Source organism: Corvus hawaiiensis, chromosome 2 (assembly GCF_020740725.1).
Source record: "Corvus hawaiiensis isolate bCorHaw1 chromosome 2, bCorHaw1.pri.cur, whole genome shotgun sequence".
NCBI classification, from domain to species: Eukaryota; Metazoa; Chordata; class Aves; order Passeriformes; family Corvidae; genus Corvus; species Corvus hawaiiensis.
The window spans coordinates 109,280,555-109,299,626 of NC_063214.1; the positions used below are offsets into that span (position 1 = coordinate 109,280,555).

The 19,072-nt window shown below is 39.8% G+C and overlaps 1 protein-coding gene across 3 annotated transcripts in view; it reads right to left on the reverse strand.

Moving 5' to 3' along the window:
* Positions 1-19,072, reverse strand: part of LOC125317800 — a 205,347-nt gene that overhangs the window by 85,750 nt on the left and 100,525 nt on the right. For 2 of the 3 annotated variants that reach the window (XR_007200184.1, XR_007200186.1), the window contains one exon: positions 5,516-5,672. Coding sequence is in view for 1 of the 3 variants with exons in the window: in XM_048287906.1 (XP_048143863.1) it covers positions 5,516-5,540 (25 nt within the window). In the remaining 2 variants the exon portion in view is untranslated. Of the gene's footprint in view, positions 1-5,515; positions 5,673-12,837; positions 12,982-19,072 lie in introns of those variants that run through there. The other variant, XM_048287906.1, reaches the window with a different exon arrangement.

Consider the following 19,072-nt stretch of genomic DNA (forward strand, 5'->3'; position numbering starts at 1 on the left):
CCTCTTGATCTACACTCTCATTGTATGTTTCAGAATCACTAGACTGAGATTCTAGATATGATGGGGGATTAAAAATTCAGTATTTGGAGAGACATTTAACTACTGTTTTTCAAAAGCTGTGGTGAAACAAGGAACTAAGAAATTAGTAAGCAGAGAGACCTTCCAAAATAGAAAGAATCTTCAGAACAAAACACAAGTTTATCTGAGGGTTACTGCAAAGGGAATCAGTAGCAGGAAGAAAACATCCAGATTAATATATTGCATGAATCATGAAATATTACTGAAATAATAATGCATAGCATCTTAGTAGCTTTTTTTGGCAGATTACATGGTCAATGGAACAGGATATAAATACCAAACATTGATTTTAATAAGGCATTTGAAACATTCTGAAATATTCTTACATTCACTGGTTTGGACATACTCAGGGTACCATGCTTTATCTACCTGTAATATCACACTGAGACATCTGACGTGGTATTTCCACTATATTCACATTTGGGAAAATGAGGGGACTGTATGTTAGTTTTACAAATAACAATATTTTTCCTTGGGGATGGGACAGCAATCTCTTATTTTAAAAACTGACCAAAGAGATCTCCATTATTTATAGTCTCACGTTCAAAGCTGCAGAACCCACTTTTCAAGCATCACTGAAGGTCAACAAGTGCTGGAAAGAATTGTTAATTAATTTGAGTTCCAAATGAGGAGCATAGCAGGGAAACACGTTGAGAAACCATATAGCCTGTCTTCTTGACTAAGGCTCTGGAGAGAGACTTGGGAAATTCAAAAAGAGCAGCCAGAAACCAAGTCAAAATCTGCTGTTTGTAATGTGGGCATCATTATGTGACTTGATATCATAAAATCCAGACAATAACCAATTTCTTGGTTCATGGGAGGAGCCCACAGAACAGAAACACAAATACCTAAGGCAATGCACTAAGGAGCCTCATGATATTGTCTAGAAACACTGAAGGAGATACAAACTGGAGAAATGCAGAGAAGGGAATCTGATGAATCATACACTGCAGGATAGACACTCTGTGGGAGAAAGGGAACAGAAAGGTAGCAAGGCTGAAAAAGATATGAGCAGTATACACAGGAAGAAGGGTCAGAACTGGGACTGTGGTATTCAGTAACAACAAAAAAATAAGCCCAAACTAACAGCCAGTGCAATTTGCAGCTCTTTTATTAGTGCTCCACTGTGTGCAGTCTGTAATACAGAGCTTATGAGCAGGAAGGCACCAGGTCCCCCCCACCATGGGTTTACCAAGTCCACCTGGGAGATGGCAGGGGTTGGGTGGCACTTCCTGCTGGCATATTCTTGAAAGCCCACCCCAAACACTGCCATCTGGCTATCTTCATGCCAGGATGAATTGGAAGGGATCCAAACAAAAGCAAGACAAATGACAAAGAGCTGGAGGGAATGACTTCAAAGGAAAGATTAAATGAGCTAAAATATGCATAGCATGGCTAAGGAACCACTGTAGGTCAGGACACAGGGAATACAGTAACTATGAGCCATTCTTAGGCAGAGGTGTAAATGAAGAGGTCTATCATTAACAGTAAATAGGCAGGCAGAAGAATTTGTCATCTTATTAATATTCTTCTCCTTCAATTTTTGCTTGGTACATGGTAGCTTTACTGTATCATCATGGAATGCCAGCAGCAGGAAAGACACAGGCACTGAAAAAACACCCCTCTTTCTTACTAGTGCATTTTGAATTTTGTTTTAGAATTCATTTCATTGCCTCCTCTCCTTTCTTACTGCTCTAGGCCAGGCTCATCATTACACAGGACTAAAGAACGAGTTTTCTATGAAACCAAGAATATTTCAACAAGGCATGTTCAAAATTATTTATGAACATTTCCAGTACTGCTACAAGATTGCTCCTTCTTCTATGCCTTGCAGGACCAAAAAGTCTTGGAATTCCTTGGGTTCATATAATTTCAATGAAATAATAAATGATATAATGATTTTTCATGAGAATTCCTCCTCCCATCTGTTTTTGTTGTTATTTTTTTGTTGTTGTTGTTTGTTCGGGTTTTTTCTGTTCTTTGGGGCACAGGCAGAGACATCTGAAAACAGATTCACCCAAGTCTCACCTCTCAGAAGGAGAATCCTTGTCCTGGCATCAGTTCCCTGTTTAGGTAGATTGTAGCTAATCAGGGAGGGCAAAGACTATCTACGGAATTTGTGCCTAGGACAATTCTTTCCATGTTACTCTCCCCTATGTCCAAATGCTAATTTTTCAACAGCCACCTTTGTACTGTTTTCCTTACATCAGTTTCTTCTTTGATTACTAAAGATGGTAAACTTTTCTCAGTAAGGATTTACTTCCCTTGTAAACCTTTTGAAGATGTCACTCCCACTATACCTTTTCTTCCTTCTCACACTTTACGCACTGGTGTAATTTATGCAGCTCCTTTTGTGTTATTTTTAACATCAGAAGGCCACTACCTCGGCTGCCTATAATCACACAAGTGAATGTTTAACACTGAGGAAGGTTTTCTTGAATCATGGAAGACTGAGTTTCTTCCAGGCAGTAACATTACCCCCAGTGATATGAAAGAGAAAGACACTTGCTTTGCTAAAAATTGTTTTAAAAGTATGAGTTAAGAGCATCTCATTCTTTATGTTTAACAGCCATTTGACCAGGAACTGAAAGAACTGAAAGAAAACGACTGAATCACAGAAGTTACAGCTGTGCAAAGCTCGCACACTGGGACTTGCCTTGTCTGCTCTATGTTCTGCTCTTTATATTATGGAAGAGCTCCCTACACCACCATTTGCTTTCTTTTTCAGGTCATATACTCATGAGTTTATTTTGATGAATTTCCCCATAAAAAATTGGGTTTGAGTAATCTCTTTATGGGAGTGGAATGGTGCATTTTGGCAAAGAACCTCTGTATGATATGTATTGATACTTCTGTGCAATATTATGCATACATTACAACCAAAATTAAATTTCACACTGCGGTATTTTATATTGTCAAAAATGAGCAGTTCTGGGGATTCTATTTTATTCAGAAGTGAAAATAGATGGAATTCTATTTTTTTACAGGATCTGGTAATACCTTTTCTTTTCCCTTCTTGTTGCTTTCCTGGTGAGCAAGCAATCAAATTTTAAAACGATTATCTTTTCCCAACCTTTGGCTATAGTTAACAATACCACTTAGAGACTGCAGTTTGAAAAGTTACAGTATAATTGATGCAGCATGAAGTGAATCAAGAGGGCAAAGTTGATAAGCAGATATTAACATAATCTGCTCCTCACATTCCAGAGAAGTTCACATTCTTTCCCAGCATGTAATTTCCTTATAGCAAAATACTTCTACCTTCACAGCACAGTCCTTTCTTGGATGCACAAATGACAGCTTTAACATCCTGAAAGATACTCTGTAGTCTTCCCCGCTGACATAGCCTGGACATTTGGAAGTGAAAAATGCCCAAGTTTGGGAGGGTTTTTGCACAGAGAGCAGTCAGCCAACAGCAGCCTTCTCATGCAGCTGTTTCCACATACATACAGAGCCAAAGGCATGAATAAACCTTTTAGCTTCCTAATAACATGTAAACACACTCAAATCAGTTCTGCATTAGATTACTGATTCTCATTTATGTTACTGCCTGAAAACATATGAGAGTGACTCAGAGGAGATTATTTTTTTTTTTTTAATTTACTTAATTGTTTGAATAAGCAGACATTAAAGGAAAAGGGCAGATTAATTTGTTCTCTGAAGGGATGCATGCACTGCTAGCTTTCCAGTGGGGCACACTGTTTCCTCTCTACTGCAGGCACACTTGTGAAATTAAAAATTCCAGAATAAAGCCAAAGGTTTAGATACCACCTTATTTGGGCTCATGATTAAGCTTTCAGGTACTGTTTACTAACACGGCCATTTTCCAAATCTGACCACACACTTGTGAGATGAACCAGTTTTGAAATACCCCATTTGCCCATGCTCCACACAGAACCAAGGAGTCATATCTGTGATATCTCACTCTCAAAACCAACACAGCAAGTTTCTTCTGCTGCTTCAAGTAGTCTCTGCATCCAGCATGGGCACGAGCGTGTGAAGAGAAAGGGACAGAAGGATGTGAAAACGGACTGAAGAAGTCAAGTGTGGTGGGGTTCCTCCCTCAGCATCTCTCCTGGATTCCTACCTGGAGACTACAGTCAGTCAGAAAGCTCAGCAGCTTCCCCATATCTCCAGATGTACTCACATGGCACATGATGCCTTGAAGTGGCTACCTAAAACCAGAGGCTAGACAAGAATAAGAGACTAAAAGTAGGTATTTATTAGAAGGGCCTTCAAAGGTACACCTTGGGAGTATAAAGCCTATAAGGGGCTCCACCCAAGATGGACCCTGGGTCACAGGCTCTTCGCACTTTTATAAGTGTGGTCCATTTGCATATCAGGGTTAATTCTCCAATTAGAACTACAGTTAATGATGTAATTACCCCAAGTTTGCCCCTCCTCTTCAAAGGCTTTTAGTTTACATATTTTGGGGCCTGGGACAATCAAGGTGTTTTCAGAGAGCAAACCTAGAGAGGGTTTATGTCTAATCAGCATGAGAGAACAGCAGCTAACAGGCCACATGAAACTTCAGAGTTACACAGTAGGCAGTACAGGATTTGAAAAATGTAAAAGTTAAAACATAAGGCATCACAAATAGGTCCTGTAGTTATATGTGGCTATTTGCCAGCTAGACACGTCAGAGGAGACCCTATAGGATCTCCTTCCTGACAGCTGTTTCCCAGAAATAGAGCCAGTGTTAATAACAGAAACAGGCAGATGCAGCGGTTGCTCAGCACATCGGAAATGAGGCCACTTGCATTTAAGAGCTTATAAATGGATTTGGTTTTCTAATTTCAGGACCTGCATTTGAGGGAAAAAAATCCTAATTCATCATATGGTTTTCATTTTTAACCTCTCTGTAGATGTGCAGATCTTTAATTTTCAGTTCCGTGTATAGACATTAAAATATCTCTAAGTATAAATCAGTCAAATGGTCTTCCTGTATATAAATTTAGTATTCCCTGATCAATGTATCTTTCATATGCATGAAAGAACTACCCCACACGCTACTGTGTGTAGCCTCCTACATTTCCCTGTTCTTTTATTCAGTGGTATTGAATTTTCTTTTTTTTTAAGCAGTCATACTCCTTTGACAGTACATAGCTGTCTTGGTTCTGTCTCACAGGTTTCTATACATCAGAGACCAGCTTTAAAACTATTTTGACAGGTTAAAAGCTGGGATTTTTCCAGGGACAGGATGGAGAGAAGCAGGAATGAGAGAAGTGAAAAAGAGTATTCCTTGACACCCCCTAATCTCCTCAGAGCAGATGGCACTGTTGTTTTCAAGAGGCTTCTGTGCACAACAGCCATTGCAAAAGAGTGAAAGTTGGAATGCTGAAAATAGTCTTTTTGGGAGATACATACATATCTGTCTGTGCATCTATCCAATATGCCCAGCTGTGAATGCATGAGCAGACAAATGAGCAAAGCTTACCTTCCTTCTTCCTTCCCCTGTCCATTCACTAAAATTAATTGTTCCCCAAGATGCTGTAGGCCACATTGTTAATTATTGTCTCTCTCTTCTGCACCTGAGGCATCACACTGGTTTAGAAAACAGCCTGGAAACAGATGGAGAGCTGCTGGAGATGAATCTGAAGGTATGTGAAAAAAAAAAAAAAAGGATACAGACTTTATGATACTGCAGGCTCAGATGGTCTATTAATTTTCAATAATATTCTGGAAAGGGAGGAGGTCTCTACATGTTTTTAGGCTTAATTTGTTTTCAAAAAAGGAGTTACAAGAGCCAATTACTTTTATGATTTCATCACAATCATTTACACGCTTAAAGAATATTTATGGGAAAATATTCCAGTCATCCCTGCACCAGCCTTGCTGTTCCTTAGACAAGCCTTCCCCAGCAGGCAGCTGTACATGCACTGTGCCTGACAGCACCAAGGCTGCCTGTCTTGCAGACCAGACAGAAATGCCAGCTTGAACTGGATGCAGCCTCTTGCCTGCTGCCTTAATGCCACTGGCTCATCCCCAACACCTACCTAGCAACCTGATTCTGCCACCATGTTGCCACAGAAAGCCACAGCAGCCTGGGGCAAAGCTGTCCCTTACATGCCCAGCCTGCCTCCACCCCACTTGCATGAGACAATGTCCTGACACAATCTCAACAAAAATGCTCCACTCTTTGATCCAGCCTGGCAGTTAACAAAAAGCCACTGCAATTGTTGACACCAACTGGTTTTTCATCTTCCCATGCTGAGGATCAAAGCCAGTACAACCGTAACAACGAGGCAGGGATGTCTCTAATGGTGCTCAAAGCTGTCCTGTCCTTGCAAAGGCACACAAAGCACAGGCATCCAGACCTACCCGGTATGCATCATGCCAGCTTCAAAACAGGTAAAAGGGTTTCCCTTTCACAAGTACTTCAATGTGATCATTTTCTGTGTAAAAGTACCCAAGAGACGTATCCAAAAACCATAAGCTCTTCTAATAGAGCCATCTTAGCCTCTTCTAAGGGAAAACTACTGCTGCACATAAGGAACAGTTGCAATTTCTAAATGGGGGAAAAAAGCCTTTCAGACTTGGCTGGAAGTTCAGCTCTGCACATTAGCCAAATTACTTTAGAAAGGCAGTGGAAAAGTTATTAATAGATTTATCAAATGACTATCCAAAGGAATCCAGACATTTTAGCCAAGAAGCAAGAAAAAGCGAGTTAGATATAACACGATCTCTGATCCATATAAGAGTGAGGAAGAGAAGGTGATATTTACAATGCAATGGCCACCCTTCCTTTTCCAGTGTTGGCATTGCGCATATTTTTCTGGAGCAGAATCTACTTGGTAGAGACTGGTACACAATTTGTCATGTGTTTTACACAGTTTGCCAGGCTGTTATATGAATGTGTAAAGGAACTCTGGAACTTAAGTATGGTGTAATTTTCTGCAGTACCCAAATTCTGCATATAAGTATTTTGCAATCCAGTAGAGATTTTCAACTGACATCACTTTATGAAATTCTTGGTATAGAAACAACTAAATGCATAATGCATTGTATATGCTCCCATACATTTAGCTTAAATCACTAAATCTACTGTCTCTCACTCTTTTAAAAAACTCATCAAACATAATAATAATGTCACAAGAATCAGTCTGTATCATTATCACCTGTACAGGTTAATAAACAGTTTATTGTTGCTTGACCTTGGGATTCCTAATCAAGGACTGGAAGTGAAGGATTCTTAATTTGCCTTTTCTCCTGTTCTGCAGATGGTGCAAAACATGAACATTTAAAGCCAGTAGGGCTGGATACTTCTCCAGCTCCCCCTCTCTCTGCAAAAGCACTATCAAGGCCTCAGGCACTCCATCTGCCCCATGGGTAAGAGGTGGAGGTAAAGGTGGCTCTTGCTGAATTATCTTGCCCCTCGGTGCTGCAGAGGATGAGATGGGTAACTGGCCAGCAGTGGTGCTGAGCCAGAGCACTGCAGACCTCCAAAAAGCAGTGCTGCAAATAATACTAACATTTGATCTGGAAAGGACAATCTATTTCAACACTTCTTTAGATTCCTTTCTTCCTGCACTGAACCTTTTGTTTTATTTTGGACAACAGTTCTTCGGTAAAATGCAACTGTCTTCAACAAATTGCTTTTCCCAGCTGTCACTGTCATTGTACCAAAAATTCAGGGTGATTTATTTGACCTGTAGCAGAGGCGTAAGACTAAGACTTTAGCTCTTCTCCATTCTAACAGGAGTGTTTCCTCTGGTAGGAGCAGTCCACTGATGGGGGCTGTTGACTGTAGATAGGCACAAAAGAAAGATGCCAGTATGTGGATACCTATCAGACACTCTAAGGTTTGTAGGCTGGGCTGAGAGCAAATTTGTCCAATGGTGGGGATATATAATAGACTGTGCCCTGGCTGTCATAGGCCCTAAGACGCTTCCTCCATTTCTGCCTTTTATGAGGGAAATGAGAGAAGATCTATGAAATCAATTCACACTCTCAAAACGGTGCTTTAGTCATGGGTCACACAATTAGCCACATCTGCAAAGCAGTACATTTGCTGATTGCTAAATTCTCACTTCCAAGAACCTGGGCTAAATCTTAGTTTAAACACCTTGGTACATGGAAAAGATGTTGCCACTGCACACCTACATGCCAGGTATTTCAATGAACACATGAATAAAGGAAGTTTTTTCTCTGGGGAAAAAAAAAAAAAGGTTGTGGCTGAAAGTTCTGGTCTGTTCTATATCATTTGTATCCCCCCTCTTGCTGTACCAAGATATTTCTATCCTTTAGAGCCACATGATATTTCTGGTGAGAAGTATATCTCAGATAGACTTTATCTGTTAACTTTTAACTCACACTTGGTACAAAAACCTTTTACAGCTCCACAAAATAAGATTTTCCCTCTAGCATCAATTATCATTCATCTAGCTATTGAAGAAGCTGACAGGTCTGTATTGTCCTTGCTCTCCTTTTTCATGCATCTTCAAAGATATTTGCCTTTCTTTCACCTCATGGCACCTCAACATCCTCCTCACTTCTCAAAGATATTTGCTAACAAAGCTTTCAGACATCATCACTCCACTGTTAAAAATCCAGCATTGACATCCATACATGCAACCTGATTTAAAATTGTCTTACTTAGCCAGTTCCTCACCCCTTACACTGCTAAATAGGGTTACTTCTGTAGGCATGTAAGGCCTGGTGAAGTTACATAAGTAAAATAAGTAAATATAAGTAAAATATGCTAAGCAGTCTTGTAGTTCTGATAATTAACAATAGTAAGGCCAAAGTGCTGCTATTTACAAAATATTGGGAGTTGTTAATAGACATCACAGACTTTGTTGTATGCGTCAAACGGATCATATAGGACATCCTTCTGTACAAGCCTGCCAATGACTCCAGTGACCTTGTTGAGCTCACCAGAGAATGATCAGCCCAATGCAGAGAGGACAAAATAGAAAGCAAAAGCAGAATGAAAAACAAACAAACAAGTTCTCTGTCATACCAATTAGCAAAGCAATCTTTTGGGGGATGATGTCAGCACAAGCTGGCATCTGCTCCTAGGAGGGGAAAAAACAAAGTGAATGGCAGACAGGAGTGAAATGTTTCCACAGAGAGGGAAGACTTGCTTTAAACTTCAAACAGGAGACACTGCTAAAAGAAAAGGAAATTGAAGAGCATCAGAAGAGGCTACAAGTGATGAAAGCAAGCCAACATGAAGGAAAAGGAGAGCAATCAAGGAGGATAAAGAGAGCTCCATGAAGTAGTTCTGCCAGGGGACCATGTCAAAAGCCAAAACCAGTGCAGCTTTAGCACTTTAGTAGAGGAGAGAAATCCAACCCAATGGTAGCCAGGAGAGGACCCAGAGGTACATAAAGCCTTCACTGAATGGATGCATCATGAGCAAAAATGTAAGGAAAAGAAGAAAATTTGCACTAATGTCTCATACATTCTCTCAAAATCTGAACTTTCCCCAAACCAGCACAGCCAAAGCAGCTAAACTACTTGCAATATTTACATGTAGTGCCTGCACCTGTTAATAAGAGTGATTATTAATTTTCTGCGCATAGGTCACGTAAAAAAGTCACGTAGTTTCTCTGTGATTTAGTTTCCCATCTGTAAAGCTGCCACCTCTGCTTCATTAAAGGCAAAGAGGCAATAAATTGAGAAGGAAGAATATAAATAAAGAAGGACAAAGCAGATGATTTAATCGCAACATCAGGCTCAGATCCAGATTAAAATAAAAAGTATATAAAACAGTGAAACAGTTAACTGATGTATTTTATAATAAAAACATAAGCATCTTCCAAAATATATCTGGAAAGGGAACAAGACAATTCAAAGTCTCAGTAGGAAATTAAATTCCTCTCTTTGTTGTAGGCATTCACAAGCTCCGTTTCCTCTATTGTCTCCCATCTAGTAAGACTTTTCCCCCTTCTTTACTCTTCCTAATTGTCAAGGTTTAAAGGACACTGAAGAGCACAGGATGGGTTCATTAGAATTGCAAAGTATCACCGAATACCATTTGCAGCAGGGCACCATTTATCTCTGTTGCCACACCATACTGTGAGGTGGCACCAAAAAGCAGACGCTGCAGTCCAGAGCTAGGGAATGCTAATCATCCTACATCAGACCCAAACCATGCAGGATTCAAGGTTAACTGTGGTTGAGAACATCTGTTCAAGACAATAAATGACTCCCAACAGCAACTGGGAGTGGGCTTTATATTTTCGACATGACCAGCTTCTTTCTGTTGGCCTAGAAGACCTGGGTCAAATTCTTGGCCATTTATTTCAATCCCTTATGTCTAAATAACCACTCCTCTCTCCTTCCTTCAGCAGAGGACACAACTACCTCTCCTCAGGCTCTTTGAAGGCCACCAGGTTGTTACCCACAGTAAAAAATGAACATGACCATGTCTTTCTTTGCTTAGTTGCAGTGAAGTAACAATACAAATTACAACTCCTGCACAGACCTCAGCACAGCAGTCTATGCATAAATACCATTACACAGTTTAGCTAAAGGAATCTGTCCAGCCAGTTGCCCAGGTTCACCCTAAAGTCATGTCCAGACTGGCACCTCAGTTTAGTCTGCCCCAGAAATTTCTACCTTTCCCCAAAGTTTACTTTAAAAATATTTCTATTTTAATGTCTTTCATATTAAATGCCACACATTATGTCCTGTCCTATAGCAAAAACAAGCAGAACTGGAAAAGGTACTCAGTCAGCACTATGTTGTGGTGCCAAAGCACAACTAAAGAAGTAACTATGACATTGCCAGATCAGAGACTGCACATTAAATTACTTTGCATTTCGTCTAAGTCTGTAGTCCTGCTCTTATTTAAGTCAACAGCAAGCCTACAGCTAATTGCAACAAAAGTAAGATGTATTTTAGGGAGCCACCATAAAGCGGTAGGCAGGATTATCTAATGACATATGCGTATTTTACTAAATGTGTTACTTGTCAAGCTAATTAGTTACCCTGCAAATGAAAAGGTCAACCCTGCATAATATTTGCATCTCATCTTTCTGAGTCAAATTTCCTGTACATGGTAGGTGGAAAGAAATAAATTCTACCAAAGTTGTGAACGGCTGATAGGAACACTTTGGCAGGCAGAGGAAAAACTTGCAAAAAGCTGTTCAAGGTTGATTTGAAGCTAAGAACATGGAACGTGTCTGTCAGGACACCAATCCCATGTCCACCAGCTCCATATCGTGCAATTTGTTTTGAATAGCTCTGCAGCCGAGCAATACATTGAAACCGTCAGTCACACTTTTTTCACTGCTTCTGCTGCTCTTTACTAATCCACATGTGCAAGTTGAGGAGAGACAAGGCTCATGAAATCACTCTACTTTTGACCCCAAATTGCCATTCTCTAGAGAAGAGTTACCTGACAAGCCACGCTATCGTGTGCACACTCCACTGTGTGCATATTTCCCCCTATTTCTACAGCTGGAGGAGAAATCCATCACAGTACAACTATTCTACACCTGCAGCTCACTAATTTTGAAGGTCTCAGAGACTTACACATCTACAGCAGCCCTTTTCTTTTCCAACACCTTTCTCATTTACATATATCTGGAGTATGAAAACTTGACACAAAAACAAATGCTTGAAAGATATTGACAAAGCCATTAGAAAGAGGTTAAAGAAAAATCATCAGAAGCTTTCTTGGAAAATATCAAACTGAAACAAACAGAATGTTTCAGGGCAGTCAGCAGATTAACCAGGAAATTTGGTATTTTTTCTTTTTCAGTGAAACAGCCAGTTTGTGTTTCAGTCTGTAAACATCCTATGCCAAAAGAGGATCTTCAGAGACTCTTTGTCCTTGCTAAAGGGCTTTACTTAATGGGGTGTTACATGAAAAAGCATATCTGTCTTTCAAGAAAATGTGCCCTGCAGGCTCACTGAAACAGTGGCAATATCTAGGGGAAAAGAAAACCAGGATATGAAATATGTCCTGGCTATTGTAGGTTTAAATATATATTAAGTCACTCTGCCAGGACTGAAAACTCTGGTGTCATAAATTTCCAAGCAACCTGTGTGCATTAAGTAGGTGTCAGGGGACCCTGCTCCCTTCGACAAGGAGTCACATCTTCCAAGCAGTGAATCTCACTGGCAAAGGCTTGAGTCTTGCTTGCAGAAGCTGCCCAAGCCAGCTCTGAGCTCACTCTCCAGACAGGCTCTCCACTGCAGGGAAGCCACAGGGTCCTGGGGCGCATCCCCCTGCCCTTGGGCCGGCCCTCTGCAGCACTTCCACTGTGACTGACACATGAGCTGGGAAATTAAAGCCCTTACACCTATATTACAAAGGGTTATGTCATTCTTCAAATGACAGATCATTTGAAATACCTGAATTATGTCAGACTATTTCCTTTGTGAGCCAGGATAAGAACTTTGCACCCCACTTAGCTGGCCTATATGTAAGAGGAGCAAGTGGATTGCTTAAGATACAATATAAAGAAAGTTTAGCTGATAACTTGTATTTCAAAACCCTTCATTCCCATATGTTTGAACCAAAGTTTTAAATTCAGATGTACTTAAAGATGCCTTCTTTTTTTTTCTGGTGCATATACAAGCTTATGGACAGCTAGCACTAGGAATCAGCTAGGCTGTTACAAAGGAAGTGAACACATACTCAGTTCTAGGCTTTGGAGAAGACATATCCCCCTCCCTGTATCTTTCATCAGGCAGGATTTTCCTGAATTCAAATCGCAATGAATATGGCACTCATGTCCACCCTCCTCTACTCATGGTTCATCTAAGAAATGCTTCCTTTTGGCTCTGAGTTACCCATCTTACCTGTCAGAAGGGATAATAACTCCTCTGTGTTACATCAACTCAATTATCTAAAAAGGAAAAAACAAAATTTCCTGATCTTACTCGTAACACTTGCACAAGAGAGATTTAGGAGGTAGCAGTAAATTTTAAACTTTTTTCTTGTGTGATCCTGGCTGAAAGCTCTCTTTCCTCCCTCATTTGATTTTGATTTGGTTCAAGAGTTTCTATTTCATATGCAACTGTTGAAATCTTCTGGAACTACTAAAAGCCCCACAATATGTACAATTGTGGAATTAATCTGAAAAGGTTTTGGTGTTTGGAAGGCAAACATTCTGTGTCAACTTTAGCATTTTATGAGCAACTGAAATTCCCAGTGTTTACCTCAAGGGCCCAAGTACCTTTAAACCCAAATTACCTTTGAAGCCAGTAACCAACAGTTCCATTTGGCACCCCTTCTAGTAGTTCAGCTCTGTGTTGTGCTATTTTCTCCACATCAGTCCCAACTGTCCTATTCTTGAACTGCATTTTGTCCTGCTCTTTAACATACAACTTGCTGTAGAAAGAGAAAATGTGAACAGTAGTGCAGACTTATTCTTAAAATAAATGCTCCCTTAATCAAAATTGGATGACTAACAAGCATAAAATTATGGCTCTAATACCACATATAATCGTTTATCTCATTGCAAAGAGGCATACATCATTTCCATTGTGTTCCAGTAGTGTTTTATACCCACTTTACCATAATCTAAATGAGCATGCACAGCACAGACAAATGGAGATTTTAGCCCATCTTATACATTTGCCTGGAGAGCACAATGATGTTTGTTGTGTGTGCTTTTAAAAACTGTGTTCCTATAAATAAGCACATTAAAATGTAAAGACAAAGCAGTGGGCAATCTCACTGCCTGAGCAGTTTTAATTGTGAGATATACTTTTCCCAAAGAAGGCATGTTTTTAATTTATTTTTTTTCTGGACAGCAATTTTAATAAAGTATATTTGAAACTTATATGAGCTGCGGAATAAGTTTGTTGAAGGGAATTTAAACCTGTGGATACATCAGCTCAGCACGTGGGTACTGCCAACCATACTGTCCACTCCTCATTATCTGGGATGCATTTAACAGTCCAAACCAGGGACTCAGCTTTAAACAACTTTAAAAACTTATAAAAATGGCAACAGCCAGAGTATGTATTTCTTTCCCTGAAATTACTTCTGCACAAAGGCTGTAAGAAGCTTTCACTTCTCCATCTGCAGCATTCTTCCTGTTCCCAAAACCACCACAGCTGTGAAGTTCAATAATGCATGGTCCTTCAGGGAGAGCAAGTATGGCTTCACGTGACAGTATTTGCAAGAGCTGATAGCCAGCTCCCATGTATGACTTTACAGCCTTTTCTGACCTTGCAGATATGTGAGAAACTGGCACTTGAAACTCTGACACTTTTATGAAAGATAAGCTGATCTTATACCTAATTTTAGAGAGCTGTATAAAGCTCTTTTTCCCTCTACACAAGGATAACTCACTCAGCACAGCTGATCTTACTGTACATACTGAAGTATGTGGCTTTACAAGCAGAAAGATATGCATACTAAAATACATGGTAAAATTCTCTTCCGTATAGTTAAAATCATTTATCTGTGACATATGTGGCATGAAGATGAAGATGTGATATGGTCTAAAGGCTTTATTGTTACTTCACTTGGACTGAACTGCATTGCTTATGCTCAATGCACCATTTGTGCAACAGGCTTTTCTGATTCTGCCTACAACCTAAGGCTACCATCCAAAAATCAAAGGAGCAGTACAATCTTGACACAAATTAACCTCAAAAATAAACTATAGCTGTATTAAAGAACTGTGGAGTTCTTCCTGGAGATTATTTGCTCAAAGAACAGGAACATGACAGAGATGGTAGGAGGATGGATTGAAGATATCCCCACTCATCGCAGGGGTGTTGGTCTAGATGACCTTTAAAGGTCCCTTCCAACTCAAACTATTCTATGAGTCTATGAATGATCCTCAGCAAAATAAAAGAGATAGATGGATACTCTGCACAGCACACTAAACCCTTTAGAGTTCAGCAGAGTATCATTCCTCATTTTCCATCAGTCTTTCTTGTATGGATTTAGCACTTAAGAGAATAACTATATTACATATAGGTGTAAGTATGTTTATATGTGGAAATTAAGTATTCTGTATTATTTATCTTGGTACGCATTGTGCAGGTAGTTTATTATCTGTATGCCCAGCTCTAATTATTGATTGACATTCAATGTTCTGCTGCTGGGGATGGGTTTAATTGCATTTCTCTAGTACTTTAAACTTAACTACTGCTTTCCTACCAGCATAATATTGAAAACATTATTTTGTCTCTACACAGTCATGTTTCTGCATTCATTCTTATTTTTTCCTGCAAAGTCTGCTCTCTTTCCAATAACCTCCCTCTTGTATACCAGAGTGGTCTTCAGCTTTGACCACTAATTCTGCCTCATTTGTCTCATGTCTTCTTACAAAGTATTCCCCTTTAGTTTGCATGCTTTATTTTTTTTTCTACTAAGTTAATTTGAAATTCATTTCATCAGTCCTTGGTGTTTATCTCAGCTTAGCTTTTTAGAGAAATCAATTTTGTGGGTGTCTACATATGACATAGTGTCAAGAGACTCGTATGTCCAAGCACAACATGTCCTTTAATTTACTTCTCTTTGGCTATTCAGGACTGTCCACACAAATATTGCACATTCATCAAGCCTGATTGCTTGGTCTTTAAACAATAGTAATTCTTCTTTCCATATTACACATCCACAGAATCACAGAATGTTCTGAGCTGGAAGGGACCCACAAGGATCATCAAGTCCAACTCTTAAGTTAACAGCCCATACAGGGATCAAACCCACACCCATAATCTTGGCCTTATCAGCACCATGCTCTAAACAGTTGAGACAATGCCATGTATTTCTCCCTCTAACTTCTCCCAAAAATACAGAAAAACTACTACCCTCTTTCTGTCTTTTGATGTTTCCCTAGCTGTTAACAAGATGTGAAAAAAAAAAGATATTCTAAAGGCTTTTCTTACTTTACCTTAATAATTTCTCTGGAATTTGTGAATATCATTCATCTAGATCAGTTACCTTGTCAAAATGTAATGGTTCCATATACCTAACAGTGTTCTCTCACATAATCATAAACCCTTTAGTACCTTCTGTGGGAAAATACATTTTCATCTTCCAGATGTGACCTTCAGCTTTTTTCAGAAATGCCTATACTATGGAAGAAAAAGCATATTGAGTTCTCTGAAATATATTCTTTACTAACAATAGCTCTTATTCATGTTGCTTTATGACCTTGCAAGCTAGGTTTGACAGATAACTCTACATATTCTATGCTTATAAAACCATTTCTTTTTACCATATTAATGCCATTAATTAGCATTATTGTTACCACATTAAAGTCTAAATTTTGCTTATCAATTTATCACCAAAATCTCCAGCCTTCCTTGCAGCCACAAGAACTCTCCCTTTTTCATATAAAGCATTTTCTTCCTCCATAAATAATTTTATTGAGTGTGAGGTAAAGTCTGGGTTATCTGGTCCAAGCAATCTAGCTTACACTTGACATTCACATACTTTTCACATATGTAAGCGTATACTTTGAGAGCTTCTACCTTCTGCATCAGACTGTTGTGCAGAACAGAACCATCTGTAATGACATATACAGAAAGGGGGAAATTCTAATTTTGCTTTACACTTCCAGACTTGTGCATGGGACGTTGGGTGTTATAAGAGGGAGGCAAAAGTTTGCAGGCCTAACAGCACTTCTAGCAGTGGAGAGCACAGGAGTAAGAGGATGCATAACATACATGAGCCTGTTCATTCATGTAGTGCAAACTGACAGCTGTGAAATTCCATACTGTAGACAGAGCTTGGCCCAATGTGTATGATATTACACACATGGCAAAACTTCAACATTCCAATCCAGATTTTTTTCACACTGCTCAGGTATGAAGCACCCATCTGGCACTTTCCAACCTAAGCCTGTTGATAGATCCTGTGTTATTCGTTTTATATCATTTCACTAATTGTTCCCTTGTGAATGTTTTGTGGATATGCAGAAAGAGAGAACCTGAGTGTACAAATGTATCTGTGCAATGTACAGGGTCTGAAGAAACTAACTACACTACCAACAACAATGAAATCAAAGTACACAAGCAGACAGTTGTTACTGTGAAATCTTACAACATGACACATCACCGTACAAGACACATTTGACTATCCAAACTAAAATACATACACACGTGTATATATATGCTAGATAACGAGCTTTGCATGGTTTTCTCCACAATTAGATCGTTACCTGAGCAGTAGCAAGTCCCTATTTGAGACAGCTGCAATGCAAGCTTATTCATTCCAAGCAGTGCTATTCCATGAGTCTATGCCAGTTTGCACTGATTCCATTTGCTCCCCCTCATCAGTTCATGCTATCACCCTCACTATGTGTCTTTTACTGCTATTGTGCCTTTCATCTGCAGATCACTTCCCTTTCATGTACTGTCATCTCCACCTTTTTCCTTAGAATAGTATTTCACTTTACTGATTCTATATTTCAAGCTTGCAGCTCTCCCTGCTTGATTTGTCTAATTGGCTCTTAAAACCTTTTTCACAATGAAGTAACTAATTAAATTATTTTGACCAATTTCCAAAATTTTCCTGAGGAAATGCATAATGTATCACAGTTTGCATTATAAATTTCTTAAGTATTTCATTTAGGTCTTTTTGGACATTTTTGTCATCATTGGGACAGAGATAAAGAAGCAAGTTTGGCTCTGTAGGGAAGCTGGCTAGAGAAACTGTTTCCAAAGAGTCCTATTTATCACTCTCTAAGTAATACAATATAACTAAATTGTCCTTGAAGCATAGACTAAGTATTCCAAACCTATGGAAGTGATCTAACCGCCACACTGCAGAATCAGGGTTACACTTACTCCTACTCCTACTCCATAGAGCATTGAATCATTAAAGCTTTTATACAATCTGCCATGACTTCTGGGGCAGGGTTTGAAAGTACTCGTCCTCCCCAACAGTCTATATGCTGGGGAACTTTCCAGGTCAGATTGTGCTTGTAAAAGCAGAAAAAGGGGCTGAAACAAGATGTCCTCTTGAAAAGGCTGAGGAGGAGGTGAGAGGAATCACCACCTACTTCTGCTCTGGATCCCTTTTAATAGAAAAGATTGATTCTTCTATGTGGTTTTTCTGTGAAGAGGAGGATTAAGTTCCTACTTTCATGGCTGTAAATTATGTGTGGAGAGAAATGCATGCAGAGAAATGCACAGTTAGGCACGTAAGCCTCCAAGAGGGTGGGGATTTAAAACAGGAGTGAGTCCTCAGGGCTTTGCTATTGCTACCTCAGCTAGCTCAATGCTTAGGTTTGTGCATACCACTATGGATCATACATTCTTTCTTTGCCATTGTATAGGAAACCTACAACTCCAACTCAAGGCCACAGATTCTGCCACAAGTCTCCAAGTATTATGTGGTATCAAACTCCTTCTTTGACCAAAACTTAAATTCTGCAACTCATCAATAATGTAATTACTTCTTTTACACATGCAATATTGTATGCTTTTGATCACTCAGACACATGAAATGTTTCAGCAGCTGGAACAGAGCAGGATATATATGCAGGTATATGAATATCAGCACTGTCAGGCAACATACTGATGTACTGTATTTAAATGCTTCTGTACCAAACCTGGTAGGTGCTGAAACCATTGATATGTACCTCACCTGCCTGCTTTCATACCTTACCATCCCATGTATGACACATCAGAGGTCATGCCTCCACTTGTTGTGTGTTTTTGTGGCCTTGCTACAGCTGTGAATTTTCTTCTCATCCACTGCTCCCCTGACCACAGCCAGGATATTGCTCCCTGTGTGATCCCACTGATGCAGCAGGGGCAGGGGAAAGGAGCAGGGCAGAGCTGCCAGGTACACTGGGATGGTTGGAAGCTGTAGGTCCTGCAAGAAGAGCCTATTGTATGGGGTTTGTATTTCAGGAGTGGAGGGAACAGCAAGGTTTCAAGCTTCCTGACATCCTCATGCTACAAATTGCAGCATGATTTACAGGCCTCCTTCTCTCCCCTAGTCAGGTGCACCATCAGCTCCATAGTCAGCAAGACAGAGCGAGACGTTAAATCTCCCCCTCCACCACCCCTCCAAACTTCAGGGAAGCTTTGTCCCAAGGCCCTACCACAGCAACTGCCA